The following is a 16749-nucleotide window of genomic DNA, read 5'->3' as shown; positions in this document are numbered from 1 at the left end:
GTTCTTGTTGGGAACATCTAGTGTTTCTAGATGTTGAAAAGTGCACAACACATGGGAAAAATAGAGAGCTAAAATAATGCCCTTTAAGTATGTTTTTGTTACTACATATGAATGGTTGCCACTTAGGGTAATGGAATTCTTGAACTTGATGTCTTGGAGGGTAGGCTGAAGGTTCACTGGGTAGGGGGTGGGAGAAGGAGAAAGTATGCATAGAGAAGCAATCGGTGCCCTTTAGATTAGTTCAGATTGTCTAGCTATTATTATATGTGCATTTCAGTTAATCTTGCTGGGTATTAAAGGATAAATCCTAATGCCCAAAGTTTGTTGTCCCTATGTAAATATCCTGTTGTTAGTTTTTAGGAAGAACTGTCTTCTGAGAATGACCCTTGTTAATGACCCTTGTTAATCCACCTCTTGGAGCTAGGAGTAGTCTTGAATTTAGACATTGGAATGGTAAAGAGGGAGAAGAGGAAGGGGGAGGGGAAGTGCTCTTTGCTAATGTCTTCATATTTGGAAGACAGTTTTAGATTATAACCATATATCTATATGTGCATTTTTTGGTAAATTGTGTTTTTATGCACAAAGTTCATACTTCATTTCACAACATCTAAGCTTTTTAGAGCCTGAGGTAACAGTGAATCAATTCTTAACTCTTTTTTCTGGTGCTGGGGATTGAACCCAGGGCCTTGTGCATGCAAGGCAAGCACTGTACTGATTGAGCTATATCCCTAGCCAGAGTCTTAAATTAAATCTGAAGAAATAAGACAAATTGAGCTATGTTCTGACCATAAATGTGCAGTGACAATAAAGTTAAATAAAGTTAAAATGGCTAGTGTGTTCAGGCCCATTAGTTGTTGAACTGATTGCATTCTTCATCCTCTACTTATTTTTTTATTTCTCTCACTGATTTACTTTTGATTGGTGCTTTCTACATGTATTTAAAGGTGAAATTCTCTGTGGTATATTTATATGTGCACATAATGTGTTTTAGTTAAATTTATTCCACATTTCTTCCATTTTTAGTCCCTCCTTCCTTTCTCTGGGTCTCTTTCTTCTTCTCCACTGATCTTCCCTATATCCTTATGATATCACATTTCCTCCTTCTTTCTCTTATTTTGCTCTACCTTTCACATATGAGAGAAAACATTCTTCAATTTTTTTTTGTAATTGTAGGTCAATAGCATGCCTTTATTTTGTCTATTTTTATGTGGTAATAAGAATGAATCTAGTGCATCACACATGCTAGACAAGTGCTCTGCCACTGAGTTACAGCCTGAGCCCAACATTCTACTCTTAACTTTCTTTCTTTTTTTTTTTTTTTGTGGTGCTAGGGATTGAACCGCAGGCCTTGTTCATGTGAGGCAACTAAACTATATCCCCAGCCCTTTTAAGTTTCTGAATCTGGCTTACTTTACTTAGCATGATGTTCTCCAGTTCCACCAATTTACCAGCAAATATCATAATTTCATTATTCTTTTTTTTTTTTTTAGTTGTAGGTGGATACAATATCTTTATTTTATTGAACCCAGGAGGATTGAACCCAGGGCCTCACACATGCTAGGTGAGTGCTCTACTGCTGAGCCACAACCCTAGACCCCATAATTTTATTATTCCATATCGCTGAGTAAAACTCCATTGTGTATATATGCCACATTTTCTGAATCCATTCATCTATTAATCATCCTCTGGGCTGATTCTATAATTTGGCTACTGTGAATTGTGCTACTATAATCATTGATGTGTCTGTATCCCTATGGTATGCTGATTTTAGTTCTGTTGGATAAATACCAAGGAGTGGGATATATGGGTCATATGGTTGTTCCATTTCTAGTTTTTTGAGGATTTTTCCATACTGCTTTCCAGAGTGGTTTTACTAATTTGCAATCCTACCAACAATATACAAGTGTTCTTGATAATTACCATTCTGACTGAAGTGAGATGAAATCTTAGTGTAGTTTTGATTTGAATTTCCCTGATTGATAAAGAGGTTGAATTTTTAAAATATGTTTGTTGGCTATTGTGTTTCTTATTTTGAGTAATGTCTGTTTAGTTCTTTTACCCATTTATTGATTAGATTGTTTGTCAGAGGAGCAGGTAATAAAGATTTTCTCTCATTCTGTAGGCTCTCTGTCACAGTTTTGTTTTCCTTGCTGTGCAGAAATTTCTAAGTTGATGGCATTCTACTTATTGATTCTTGGTTTTGTTTCCTGAACTTTATGAATCTTGTTGAGAAAGTTAATGAAATGTTGACCCTTTGTTTTCTTGTAGATGTTGCAAAGTTTCCTAATTCCTAAGTCTGTGATCCATTTTGATTTGACTTTGTGCAGGGAGAGAGAGAGAAAGAGAGGAATCTAGATTCATTATTCTATGTAACAGAGCTCAAATGCTAACCAAAGAGCTGAGTAAACATTTGTAGGACAAAGAAATTAACACATTGATTGACTCTTTAGCTAGTGTTTGTGTAGCTAACTCTAATTGAAAGAGTTTTTTTCTAGACAAACTCTGCTAGGACTCAGGTGGCAACACCCAGTCTGAGAGCTCAGGACAGCCTAGTTTTATCCTGTTCCCATTCTCTTCACTCCAGGTCCCTAGCCATGGTCTGACAATTGCTTATATGAAGGCCTGTTCCTAGAACCCCCTCTTCAAGCACTCCAGCATTGCCAGTTCTCTAGTGATTAAGGGAAAATCTTGTCCACACCACATGGGGTTAGAGGCTCCTCCAGGTGGGGAGCAAGGTGACAGGAGTCTATCCACTCAAAAGAGAATTAATTTGACCTGCCTGCCTGGACCTTGTGAATTTCTCACTTAATAAAGTGTGATCCAAAGGGCTGTGGGCACCTTTGTGTCCCATATGTGGTCTCTGTCCAATTTAAACCCTGGATTGCTCCCTCTGTGCTTGGAAAGAAGCTGCCTCTGCAGGGTTCTGGTGGGAGTTTTACCTCCAGTGGTGACATCTGTGCTGGTTTCCCCTTGGTAGGTGCCCCAATGATCTGAGAACCGATCATTACAGGTCTGTTCTCACCCTCTGTACTAATGATACTCATTTTGTTCCCAGAAAGACTTAGAAACAGTAGCTTCAATTTTGGGACAGTGAAGGCAAAACTGGGCATCAGGTTCTAGCCCCCTGAGTGTATTGACCACTCCAGATCAAAGAAGAATGGTCTCAGTGAGACAGATGCAAAGGACAGGTAATTAGTGTAGATAATGAATGATAGCATCAGAAATATTGGGGCTAATAAGCTGCTAATGACTCTCTGGTAGGGGGAAGGATCCTGCTTTCTGACACAAATGATTATCTCCTGAGGCTACTCTTTCCTTCCATTTGGGCATTATGCAGAAAATAAAGAGAAAGTGGTGTCTATAAAAAAGCAAGATACACCTATTTCTGTGGGCACACACTCTGAGTCCTGTCTTCTCTCTGGAGAAGTCTATCTATGTCTCTTAAATAAAACTCACTTTCTATACTTGCCTTACTATTTCTTGAGTGTTTAATCTTCAACACCAGGGGAATAAGGACCTAATCCTGATTTCCAAGACCTGTGTATCATCAGTTTCCCCTTGCAAATGGGCAGTAAGGTCATTGGAAAAAAACCTATGTAGCATCTCTGACCCTGGTTATTATATGAGTTTCACATTGTGTTTCTGAATGTAAGTGTGTGCATGTGAATCTTGTAAGTATATAGTCATTTGGGGTGCATGAAAAGGTAGATCTTCAGCAAAATAATGGAGGGGCACAGTGTTCTTTATAATTTCCTTTAAGCCACTCTCCTTGGCACCTTCTGAGTTGTACTCTGGTTTACTCTTCTCATCTCACTATCCACTGCTATCACAAATTCCCAGATGTGATGTCACTTCCTCATTGTATAAGTGATGTTAAAATTTCAACCCAAAGGTTTAACCAACTGATGAACTAATCAACAAAAAAAGTGATTTCAGGTGTATAGCACTGATTTATGTGTGTATGCTTTTGTATGTAGATTGGTATTTATACTTGTGTGAATTTTATCATGAGTCAAACCTTGGGAGTTTCCCACTTAATAAAGTGTGAAATTTATTCTCTTTCAATAGACAGGTACTCTGTTCTGAGGATAAGAAATAATTACTTTTCTTAGGTGATATTCACATAAATTGTGTTTCCTGTTTTTCTGACATTGAACCCACTCTTCCACCACATAGACATTTCATATGGAAAATTCCTGTCTTCCCATCTAGGCTATAGGTATGATGATAGTCCCTTCTTTCTTCATTTCTCCCAGAGCCAATAATACACTGTGGATGAGGGTGGGTGACAAAGGGACTGATGGTTAGAGATCTAGTTCTCAGATGTGTGGGTGCTCTCTTGTCCAGTGAGGAGGCCCATGGAACAGGGTAGAGGAGAGTGTGGCTTCAGAGTCACTAATCAAGACCTCTGGAGACCAAGCAGGAAGCAGGTCTGATTTTATTGCACAGTTACCATGTATATATACTCAGGCAGTAGCTAAGCAGATTACAGGCAGCCACCAATGCAATTTCTGCTAAGTGTCCTTGCAGTGACCAATCGAGGAGTGGGCCATGGAGCAAGTACAGGAACTGCAACACATGCCCTCATGCCCAGGGCTGTGCCTAAGTGATCTGCTGCTTACATGTCTAGCATGAGGGGAGTGGCCTACCTCTCAGATGCCCTTAATGTGTGCCATGTATGCAGTACTCCATGCAGTTGTCCCCACAATCACCCATGGCAAAAATTGACTTCTTTCACTCAGGGGACTGTCCCATAAAGTAGGGGAACAGGGAGAGTTCAGGTTGATTGTGGACTACTCTGCCCCTCTATATGTCAGTGTGTTGAACCCATGACACACAAAAAAGACCAACAACTCCAATTTTAAACCAAATTAAACCAAGCTTATTTTGTGTACACAAGAGAGTCGATCAGTGATTGTCTCACCCAAATGCAGGGCCAGAGGACAGTGTCTGGTTTAAGAGCAGGGGAAGTTTTTATAACAAAAAGTTACAAAGGTGAGTGTCTTGGGAACTTATAGCTGACGGGTTCTGGCAAGTGAAATACAAGGGCAGATAGCAGGTAATGATCTACATGGCTTAACATCTCAAGGTAGTGAGCAAACTCAGAGAATTAATGAGGAGCACCTGGGATTTCAGGGAGGGTTGTTATTTGGTCAGGGAGAACTGGGCACAGGTAAGTCCAAAGCATGGGCAGGAATCCAAAGTAAGTTTTTAAAACATCAAAGTATGGTCAGGCCAAATAAAAATCTTAATATTTTACAGTAAAACATAAATGAACTTTTCATGATGAGATGGCTCCCAATCTTAAAATGAAATTAGGCTGGGTTTATCAAGTGCCCTTCACTTCTTAGAGGACAACTTCCAGCATAATGGTGAATCTGAAGGACAGTCTCCTGCATGTTGAACTTTTACTACAAATAGTATTTATTTTTACCTGTGATGGGAGAAAAAAAGAAAAGAAGATTATATGTACAGTTGCTGCAACAGTAGGAATGATTCTCCAAGAATTGAGGCAGGTGTTGTTGACTTTTGCTGGTTTACTTCAGAGGTTTGACTTAAAGAATATAAGCAGAAAGAAAACACACACAATTGTCCTTCTTATGCCAGTTCAATTCATCTTTGCTTTCCAGACTCCCTCTATAATTCATCTTCTCTTTCTCATACTGTCATGGGAGAAGAGATGTCTCCAAAAAGGGACTAAAGTATTCCCTGAAAGAAGGGGGAACTTGACTCAGAGCCAGAGGGATTCTTGGCAGAATGTGACAAGATGAATTTCAACATGCACCAGTCAGAAACAGAGATAGATGTTTATTAACACATTCAAGGGGAAAATAGGGGGAGGGGTGATCTCAAGAGAGAGAGGCCTTTTGCAGTAAAGTAAGGAGTACACATCCAAGGGAGTACACATGCAACAGCAATTCTTGGGGACTCATTTCTACTGTTTTGGCAACTGTACAATAACTTCCCTTTCTTTTTCTCCCATGCAGGGTATCTCTAGAGGGAGAGACAGCAATCTGTTGATGTGGTGTGGTTGCTGGGTGTTGGAATAGAGGTGAAACTAGATCAGAGCTGAAGCCAGAATTAAAGACAAGCAGTCAGTGTAGATAGGCAATCTGGGGTCAGATAGAGAAAAGGAGAAAATGGTTTGGGTCTGGGAAGTTGGAAACCACCACCCCTGGGAGATGGAAATGTTAATATCCCCAGAGCCTGGCCTACACTACCCCTCCCAATGGGTTGTTAATGAAGCCACTCCTAAGGTGACAGGTGCTGTTTATGTACCCTGGGCCTCCTTCCTCCTTGGATCACTCCACCTTGGCCCCTCCAATCCACCTATTTCCCACCTTTTGGCCACCCCACTGGCATCTCCCAGTCACAAATTCAGGATGGGGGGAAATGAACGAGAAAAGAGAGAATGCAAATGAACAAAGAAAACTTTAAATGTATAAAAGGGATGGGACTTCCTCATCCCACGGATTCTGCCTTAGGGTCCTCATCTTCCTCCCAGGGGGGAATCTATTTTACTCTCCTTTAAATAAAGCTTCTTACTTTCTATCCAATACTTGCCTCTGCGTGCTTCTCTGGTATTATACTTCAACATTCAGTCAATCAGAACTCGTCAAGGTAACCAGCAATATCAGAGCTACACAATTTCATGCCAGTTTCCCCTGCACTTGCTTATTGCCCTCAGGTACCTTTTTCAGACAAGGGCATGGGTCAAAGATGTTGGCCAAGGGCATGGGCTGCTTCATTTAGAAGTTGCAATTGTCCTGGGTGCTTTCTGCATTTCAGTGGTTCATGAGGGTTTCCGTGGAGACTCAATATCTCTCCCTTTATTCCCAAGTTCCTACTTGATATAACCTGCCCCTCACTGTGTCCTGTTCACCAGAATCTTAATAAATCCTTTGCTGGAAAGTCCCCAGATATAAAAACCATGACCTACATATGTGACATACAGACCATTTCTATAATTCTTTCTCAAGTTCCTCCTTGTCTTGCTACATTTTCCCACCACAAACTTTTTACTATTTCTTTAATCAAATTCCCATATTTATATATCTTCCCTTATTTTAATGCGAAGGTTATTGAGAAGATGTATAATTATTGATTGTTACAAACCCTTTTGTCTGAGCCAAAAATACAAATGTGAACTACTTTACAATATGTTGAGATTAAGAGAAAGCAAATAGAATCTGTTAGTTGTGGAGCAGGCTGAACAAATGTTAGCTGCAGGATGGGCTGAACACTCGGCCCTCACCCTCACCCATCTGGTTTCTTATCACTTGTTTGCCTCAAGTCTGAACACTCAACCCCACTCAAGGCTGAACACTGGACCCCCACCTGTCTGGTGCAAGGTAAACCCACATCTAGTCCCTTCCCAGTCTTCCTGAGGGCAGAAGATGACACCCTTAGCAACTACTGTATGATCCAATCACTGTATGTCAACAAGGCAGCTTGCAGACCCAAAGACCCCATTAGATTTTGGCTATAAAAATTCTTTCTTGCTGGGCCTCCCTCTCTTACTCTCTCTTTCTTCTCTCTCTCACACTTTCTCAGCCCTCTCCCCTCTTTCTTCTCTCTCCCACCCTTCCTCTCACTTTTCTCTCTCTTTCTTCTCTCTTTCCCTTCTCTCTCTCTCTCTCTCTCTCTCTCTCTCTCTCTCTCTCTCTCTCTCTCTCTCTCCCTTCCCTGTTAATCATAAATAATTGCAATAAAGATCTCTTGGTCACTCCAAGTGTCATGGTCACTTTCTTTTAATAATCTTACTGTCATAATTTAAAAAAATAAATGAAAGTAGAAAACAGGCTATGCCCAAAACATCTGTGTGAGGTCATGAGCAAGGGCCTTTTTTCACTGAACAGATTTTTTTTAAAATAATTTTTATTTTTTAAAAGTAAATTGTACATTACAGGGGGAAAAAAAAACACAAGCAAAGAACAAAGTCATCCAGTCACAAGAAGCTTAGTTGGACGTGTCCCTCTAGGTTGTGTGCATATATACACAATATCCCATTTTGTGGTGTGTATTATGCTTTTCCACACATCATGAATATTCACCAATTCAAAATCCTGAAGCTACATGAGTATTTTTTGATAACCAAGAATACACCAACTCAATCTGTTATCCTTTCTTGGGGACAAAAATTTCACTGAAGACAGAAATGGCAACAGGCCTCTAGATAGACATATTGGCAGAGTTACAACTAAAACAATTCATTCCCTTAATGCTCAATGTAAAATGAAACAGCAACAGAATACACCAAGCTTGTTAATCATTAACAGATTTCTACTACTAAAATATTAGCAAAAGTTCCTAGTGAATTAAAATATTCCTATAGTACAGCCAGAAGATGCACACACACCAGTGGCTCACATCAAAATGTAAATCTTTTGAGCACTTGCTTCCATCTTTCTGTGTGTCTCCCTGTGCCCCTCTGCTGCCAGCCTAATGAACAAGTCCTGATACACAATGCCCAGAGATAAAACAATTCCATGTCCAAGATGCATCTTTTCTATCAATTATAACAAAAAGATATTTACAAGTTGGCTAATTCACTAGCACTACTTTTTATGATTCACTGTCACCTCAAGCATCTAGGAAAGCTTAAATATTGTGAAATGAAGTATGAACTTTGTGCACAAAAACACAATTTACCAAAAATGTACATATAGATATATGGTTATAATCTATAAACCTGTCTTCCAAATATGGAGACTTTAGCAAAGAGCACTTCCCCTCCCCCTTCCTCTTCTCCCTCTTCACCACTCCAGTGACTAAATTCAGGACTATCCCTAGCTCCAAGAGCTGGATTAACAAGGGTCACAGAAGACGGTTCTTTCTAAAAGCTAACTAACAAAAGGACATTTATAAAGGGATTATTTTGCTATTGTTAACAAACTTTGGGCATTAGGACTTATCCTTTAATACCCAGCAAGATTAACTAAAATGCACATATAACAATGGCTAGACAATCTGAACTAATCTAAAGGGCACCCATTGCTTCTCTATGCATATTTTCTCCTTCCCCTACCCTGGACCCAGTGAATCTTCAACCTACCCTCCAAGACATCAAGTTCAACAATTCCATTCTCCTAAATGGCAACCATTCCTAAGTAGTAACAAAACATACTTAAAGGGCATTACTTTAGCTCTCTATTTTTCCCATGTGTTGTGCACTTTTCAACATCTAGAAACACTAGATGTTCCCAACAAGGACTTAAGTTTCCAACTATACATACAGTAGCACTTAATAAACTGCAACACTTACTTAACAAAGGCTATACTTTGAAGCAAAACTCCCCCCCCCACACCCCTTTTTTTAAAGGCTAGAATTTGAAAATGTCTTCCAAACAGTTAACATTCTGGCCTAGAACCCTTCCCCTTCTAGTCTTATCAACCAATGGGTCAGTATATGCATCTGTAATGCTTAGAGATGACTTTTAACAAATTTCACTTTCTAAGTGGTTTTAATTACAGTCTTTCCTATGAATTTAACAACATGTACTCGGTGTGTTAGTTTACTAACTCTACTTTTGTCATACACTGGCAACCTCTTTAGCATCTAGATAGACTAGATGTAAATTAGGACTCATTTGTCCTTTATATACACTATTTACACAGAATAGTAAAACAAAACCCACAAGTATAAGGGACAATGGTCAATTCTGCTTCACAGAAAATACACTGGTATAAAGCCCTTTATATTTTCTTTTCCTTCTTCCTCTCTGAACCAGCAAAGATATAATATGTACTGTTCAGAGAAGTGTTTTGATCATTCCATTTCCAAAAGACAGTTATTTCCTCATGAATTTTTTTAAAAAAGATATATAACAAAATGTTTTATTTACTACCTCTACTTTTAACATACTTTGTGCACTTCTAAACATCTAGAAAGACTAGATGTTTCAAATAAGGACTTAAGTTTGTCCACTATGTACATATTAGTGTTAAATAAACTACACACATGTAACAATGGTTATATCTGAAAGTGTCTTCTAAGTAGGATCATTCTGGCCTAGAATCCTTCATTTCTTCTACTTCTTTCTCCTGTTGTCACATGTGTCACATCTGAGTGTCACATGATATGATGTTACAATTTCACTTCCTGACTCTTCTTTTAAAGGAAACTTGATGAGAGGTAGGTATAAAAAGATTTGTAGAAATGATATCAGTCTGGTGATCTCAAGATGTTTTATGGTAGTCTGGTCAATCTCAGGATCCTTGGGCTGATGTAGTCTTTATTATCTTGTCAACAGAGGTGGAAAGTCCCTCTAAATTACAGGTCTCTCAAAATATCATATTTCTCTTTACTTAATCTATTTGTTGGGGTGGGTAATTAACAGTGAAAAAGGTAGATTTACATGTTTCCCAGGATTTTTGGAGGAGCAGATCTGGCTGTTTGAAAGATACTGGCTTGGGTAGTGATAGGCCCAGAAATGTATGTGGAACTTCTGAATTAAAATTTATTTTTCTTTCTTTATGTCTCCTTTGTGCCTATTTAATTATTTTTAGAAATTTCTCCTACCTCAGTGCTACTTCTGTTTCATCCTCTCAGACTTGAATTTTTAAAGTCTTTTTTTAAAAATTTATTTTATAGTTATCGGCAGACACAACATCTTTGTATGTGGTGCTGAGGATCGAACCCGGGCCACACGCACTACCGCTGAGCCACATCCCCAGCCCTTTTTAAAGTCTTATGCAAGAGAATTTTAGCATCATTAGCCACAGTATCAAGGAATTTCAAATGTAAAAAGTAGACTTTTAGAAGTTGGAAGACAGCAGATATGGCACCTCCATTCACTGAACAGCAGCACTCAGCACAGCTCCTCGCCTTTGCTGCTATACTATCATCCTTCACAAGTTGCCAGAAATCCAAGGACTTGATGTATGTCTTGATGCCCTGTATAGAAGTGCCCAACTTTTCAGCAATTTCTTCAATTGACATATCATCAAGACCAAAATGTTTTCGGTAAACCTTCAAGCACTTCTCTTGTTCAGGCAAATCAAAGCCATAGATAATGGGCATGAAGGGGACAAAGGCCAAAGATGCTGACTTCACAGCATCCAACCAGATCTTCTCCTTGAGAAAATCTCTCTTTATTTCAATAGAAGCATCAGAAAAAGTGGGCAACAGAAGTGCAAAGATATGACGCTTGTGAGCAGGGAGATCCTTCAGCAGAGTCTCCTGTAGTATTGGGAAATCAAAATTATCCAAGTTAAAATTAGAGACTAGGAAGATGCATGGTTCAGGTACTCCAATGTTACTGAGATTAGCCAGACAGTTGTCTCGAATCTGCTGAAGGACTCTCTCCCTTTTGAAGGACTTCGGTTTGGTTACTTCTTCATTATATAAATCATTGTCCACTTTGGTTCTAACAAAGTAAAACTTCTTCCCCTCCTCTTTGATTTTCTGAGCCAGGAGAGCATCATTGAAGCTGAATCGGGAGGAGGAAATGATGATAAAGAAGTCATAGCTAGTAAATCCCACAGTTTCTAGATAAGTGTCTGGAAGGAAATTGGGAGTCCCCGTTCCAGGCAGGTCCCAGAAGGTCACCTTGGGATATTTTGGATGTTGATAGGGGGTCTTCTCCATGGTGGTCTCTACAACTCCAGTGTTAGCTGCTCCCTCCTCTTCAGAACTAACCCCTCGCAGGGCATTGATGAAACTGGACTTGCCAGTCCCAGACTCCCCTATTACAGCCACCTCCAGAATACAATTTTCTGCTGCAGCAAGTGATTCTTGAATCTTGTCCACTGCATCATTTAGCTTCCCTTCCTGAAGGTCTTTTTGAATATTACTGAGGGTTTCTGGAGAGAGGATGCCTCCTACCTTACTAATTAATGTGGAGTAGTGAGGCATAAAGTCGTTAGCCAAATGCTGAAAATTCTTTATCGATGAATTCTTCAGGAAGGCTAAGATGTACTGATCCATGATAGTTAACTGTGGAAGGTCTGGGGGAAAGGATACAGAAGGAAGAAGTAATAAGAATGGAGTACCCAAACAGAAACACAGGATTAGCTAAGAAACACAATAATCTCTTTGGGCCACTTTCATTGCTTCACACCGATTCATTTTATTATAACTAATTTAATTTGCCTGATGGACTTAATTTTCACCATATAGGAGAGTACCTATTCTCTATGCAATTGATTTCTATGTCCAAGGAGTCAGGACAGTGTGGTAGACTGAATAAGAGTACATAAAGATGTCTACCTCCTAAATTCCAGAACCTATGAGCATAATATGTTACAGAATAAAAGGAACTTTTCTGATGTAATTAAATTAAGGATCTTCAGTAGGGACAAATATTCTGTATTATCCAGGTGAACTCAATATCACAAAAATCCTTCGATTAGTAAGGCCAGAAGAACAAAGAAGAAATAAATGAGATGATGGAGGCAGAGGTTGAAGTAAAATTCCATAAAGATTCAAGTGGATTCAAGGAATGCAGTTGACCCATAGATGCTTGAGAAGACAAGGAAATGGACTGTTTGCTAGAACAATGAGAAGGAGCCTGCTGATACATTGATTTTAGCAACTTATTGTTAATTTAGGATCTCTCATCTCCAGAATTAGAAGAGAATAACCTTGTTTTTTTAAAAACTGATACATAATTACTGTATATTCATGAAGTACAGTGTGATATTTCCATACATATATGCAACATATATAATCAAATCAGGGTAATTAGCATATCCATCACCTTAAAATTATATCATTCAAAATTCTCTCTTCTAGCTATTTTCAAATATATAATAAATTATTAACTCTAGTCACTCTTCTGTGCTATCAAACATTAGAACTGAATTCTTCTGATTGAATTTTTGTAGCCATAACCCAGCTCTTCTCCATCCTCCTGCTGCAGTTTGGATCTTGAATGTCCCTCAAAGGCCCATGTGTTGAAGGCTTATCCCCAACCTGTGGAACTATTGGGAGGGGTTATAACCTATTACCTATATTACTTCCTAGTATAAGAAAGTAGTATCACTGGGGGGCATGCCATTAAAGGAGATATTGGGATCCTGACCCCTCTTATTTCCCTTTGCTTCCTGGATATCACCATCAGAAGTGAGCACATTGTTGTACCACACACTCCTTGCCAGTATAGGCTGTCATGCCACAGGCTCAAAGCCACAGAGTCAAATGACCATGGACTGGAATCTGAAACCATGAGCCAAAATAGAACTTTTCTCCTTATAAGTTGATTATCCTGGTATTTTGTCACAGTAATAGAAAGCTGACTGCTCTTCCCTCCTCTCTCCTATTCCTAGCTTCTGGTCACAATTATTCTATTTTCTGCTTCTGTGAGATAAATGTTTTAAGTTTCTGGCTTATTTCATCTAACATAATGTGCACCAGTCTCATCCATGTTGCTGCAAATGACAAGATTTCATTCTTTTTTTTTATGGCTGGCTAATTCTATTTTATATATGCACATTTTCATTATCCATTCATTCATTGATGGACACCTCGGTTAACTCTAGATACTGGCTCCATCTATTTCTTCTGTTCACTGCTGTACACTGTCTCTCAGGGCCTGAGCCAAAATTGTGTTATTTTAACCAGTTAAGTTTGTGGTAAATTTTAATGACATCAAATTGGTTGACAATTTCCGCTTTTCCCCAAACCACAATGCATAGCACAGCAGATTTCTAGTCTGCAGAAAACTTACTCAGGCCTGCATTTTAGTGAGCAAAGAAGACTTCCAAACAGGCTTGATTTCCCAAGCCCTGCAGAAAATTGGGGCAGATTTTATCATGAGGGCAAGGCAAATGGACAGACAAGTGTCCTGCACTCCAATGTTCCATAAAAGAGATAAACACATAAGTCTGTATCCTGGTAGCTTAACTAATGTTGGTTTACCTCATTTAATGCATGAGTTTTGAGTGATTTAGAACACATGATGCTACATGGCCCAGGAAGTAAACAGAAGCTTGAATTTTCCCTATAAAATAAAGCATAACTTTGAAACATAGACATTTGGCCAAACAAAAACAACTACAGAAAATACTGCTGTTTGATTGGTTGGGCCATTTCTTAATTCATTGTAAAAATGAGGAGGCTTATATCAGGAAACTGAGAATTAAAAAATTATCTAACATAGTGTTGGCTCAGGGATGAACAGAAGCATTGTCCTGCAGAGTGTGCTGAGGGTTCCCCATATTCCACAGGTCCTTCCAGGGGAGATTTTTAAAGAAGAAAAAAAAAATCAACTCTCAAAGTGAACATGTGTTAAGGATTTTATTGGTAATTATTTATGAAGTAATGAGGCAGGTATCATAATTAGTAGAGTTCTTTGAGAATCTTAATAAACAGACATATTTATCTTCAAGTATATTTGCAAGAATGTGAAAATAGGCAAAAGTACTCTTAACAAACAGACATATTTACCTTCAAGTATATTTGCAAGAATGTGAAAATAGGCAAAAGTACTATCTACTATGGGGCAGGATCATCTGATCCTCAACAGATAGATTTTATTTATGTGCCAACGGAGAAATATTGTTAAAATTGCTACCAATTATGAAAAACTCAGAATTGAAAAATAGTTTTATGGCAATGAAATGCTACATTCAGAAAACCCAGATATTTTGCAATGAATGCTGTAGTTTCCTATGGGAGACATATAGGAAATGTTCTGCTTAGTCCAAATTTTCTCATATTTTCAACAATAAAGCCATCCTTCAGACACATGTTCTTTGTCATGTAAAGATGATTACCTGGCTTTCTGCCTCTACCAGAAAGACCTGCCCTCAGCCCTCCAAGAACAAAACCAGACCCCAGCCACTGAAAATCCAAAAGGATTTCTTACTCACCAAAGAGATTTCTGGCATCAAATAAATCCACAGGAACAGCAGAAAATGCTGAGACTGTGGAGCCCACAGCACGGCAACTAATACAAGCACAGAGCTGTCCTCTCCTAGAACACACACTGTGTTCTGGAGTCAGCACAGAAAGCAAGAGGTGAGGCAAGTCTCTGTTCTATCTAGCGTAATGAGCCCAGTGTGGAAGCAGAAGGAAAGAACCACAGCAGCATGTGGCTCCTGCACATCTGGTCAGGAGGGAACTGGCTGATTTAGATAATGAATTTCTAAATTAGAAACTGAAACCAGTTCAACTTTATATCCTTTCTTGCCAGCCTAAGCACTTCCAGGAAAAGAAAACATTTTGGGACTTCAGGGTGGTCAGAGGATAAGAAGAGGACTGAGAGAGATTTGGGTCTGGGAGAGGTAGATTCCTCATGACTTCTGGGAGGTCACTGAGAATTGGACTCACCAGGGGAAGGAAAGCACTGGGAACAGGGAGGATACCTGTGAGCAAGTTCCCAAAATTTCCAGGGAGAGAGGCAGAAGTATTTTCCAGCAGAAAAGAGAACTCTAACATTGTGTTTTTCTGCTTGTGCTTTTTTTCATCTAGAAGTGCTGATAGTTGACTGGCCATATTACCAACACCTGGGTATGAGAGGCCATGGCACCTCATCTGTGAAGGTCAGATATTTGGTTACACATGAATGATTCAAACGACTCAGAGAGGTTCTGGAAAAATGTAGTGAGATAGCACAAGGGAGAAGGAGAGAGGGAAAGGGAGGGGGAGGGGGAGGGAACCTGAGCCAAAGCCTGTTTGGCAGATGCTGCTTTGTGAATTGCAGTTACATCAGACAAGTTTGCAGCTGTGGATTGTTAGATGTAGGCTTGGGAAACACTCAGGAGCTACAGATCTCTGTTCCCCTTCTCTTAGAGGAACTGCAAACCCAAGAGACATCCCTAGGCAGAAGTACCAAACAAACCAGCTGTCAAGGGCTTACTTAGGAGCAGTCTTCAAAGTTCAAAGAAGGTCCACTCCTTCACCAGGTCAGCAGCATTGGTTTTTCACCCTTTCTACATTCAATAAAAGCAGAAGGAACAACCCTAATCATTTTACAGCTAAGCAAGGACATATTTTTTCTAATGGTAAATGGAAATATAATTAACATCAGGCAGAGGTTACTGAGTAACCACTGAGGTTTCCCTGAGCCTTCCCTGCAGTCTGTGCTCTAGGTGAAGCATAGGCCTTGCATCTAACCTGAGGGGTCAGGGAGCCAACTGCTTGCTTCAGGAAGGGAAGTGAGGCCCCACAGTATGCCTTAGGCACCATGTCCTCAGTGTGTATGGTCATCAGGGGTGAATTATGCCATGAGTAGATGAATGTATTTGAGATCTAGGGTCCACACTATGGCCATTGGCTCTGGAAAAAAGAAGAGAAAATTGTTTTCTCTACATCCTAGTTGGGGAGACAGGAATTTTCCATGTGAAATATATATGCAGTGGCAGAATGAGTTCTGTGTTAGAAAATCTAAATATGATTTTTGAAAATTATATTTTCAAAATCTTCTACTTACTATTCCTTCATAGAAAAATGAAAATACTAGCTTCTTATTGGCAGAACAGAGCACTTACCTATGTAGATATAGTAAATGACTTGAATTGTGGTGTGATGACACCCATCCCCAATGGAGTCAGACTTTCACACATAAACACATCCAATGGTGCTTCCTGCCTGAAATACTGTTTTTTTTCTTTTTCCTGTTAAGGTCTGTAAACTAGTCAGGATGGCGCCTGACATTTTGCCAGAGAAATGTTAGGGTTCGTAAACAAGTCTGGATGGCGCCTGGCATGTGGCAAAATGCCAGGCGCCATCCTGACTTGTTTACAGACCTTAACATTTTTCTTTTTTACACCAATCTGTGGACATTTAAACATAACATACCATAA

General features: G+C 39.4%; 1 protein-coding gene across 1 annotated transcript; it reads right to left on the bottom strand.

Moving 5' to 3' along the window:
* Positions 1 to 8718: 8718 nt before the first annotated feature.
* LOC113176238 (interferon-gamma-inducible GTPase 10-like) lies at positions 8719 to 14989 on the bottom strand. The gene is made up of 2 exons (XM_026380684.2): positions 14815 to 14989; positions 8719 to 11949 (listed from the first exon to the last, which is right to left on the bottom strand). Exon 2 carries the CDS (start codon positions 11927 to 11929, stop codon positions 10655 to 10657), a length of 1275 nt encoding a protein of 424 aa, XP_026236469.1. The 5' UTR covers positions 11930 to 11949; positions 14815 to 14989; the 3' UTR covers positions 8719 to 10654.
* Between the last annotated feature and the right edge of the window lie 1760 nt (positions 14990 to 16749).

This window comes from Urocitellus parryii, chromosome 1 (assembly GCF_045843805.1).
Source record: "Urocitellus parryii isolate mUroPar1 chromosome 1, mUroPar1.hap1, whole genome shotgun sequence".
Lineage (NCBI taxonomy): Eukaryota > Metazoa > Chordata > Mammalia > Rodentia > Sciuridae > Urocitellus > Urocitellus parryii.
The sequence above is the reverse complement of the archived record's forward strand: the minus strand, read 5'-3'. Positions and strand labels throughout refer to the sequence as shown.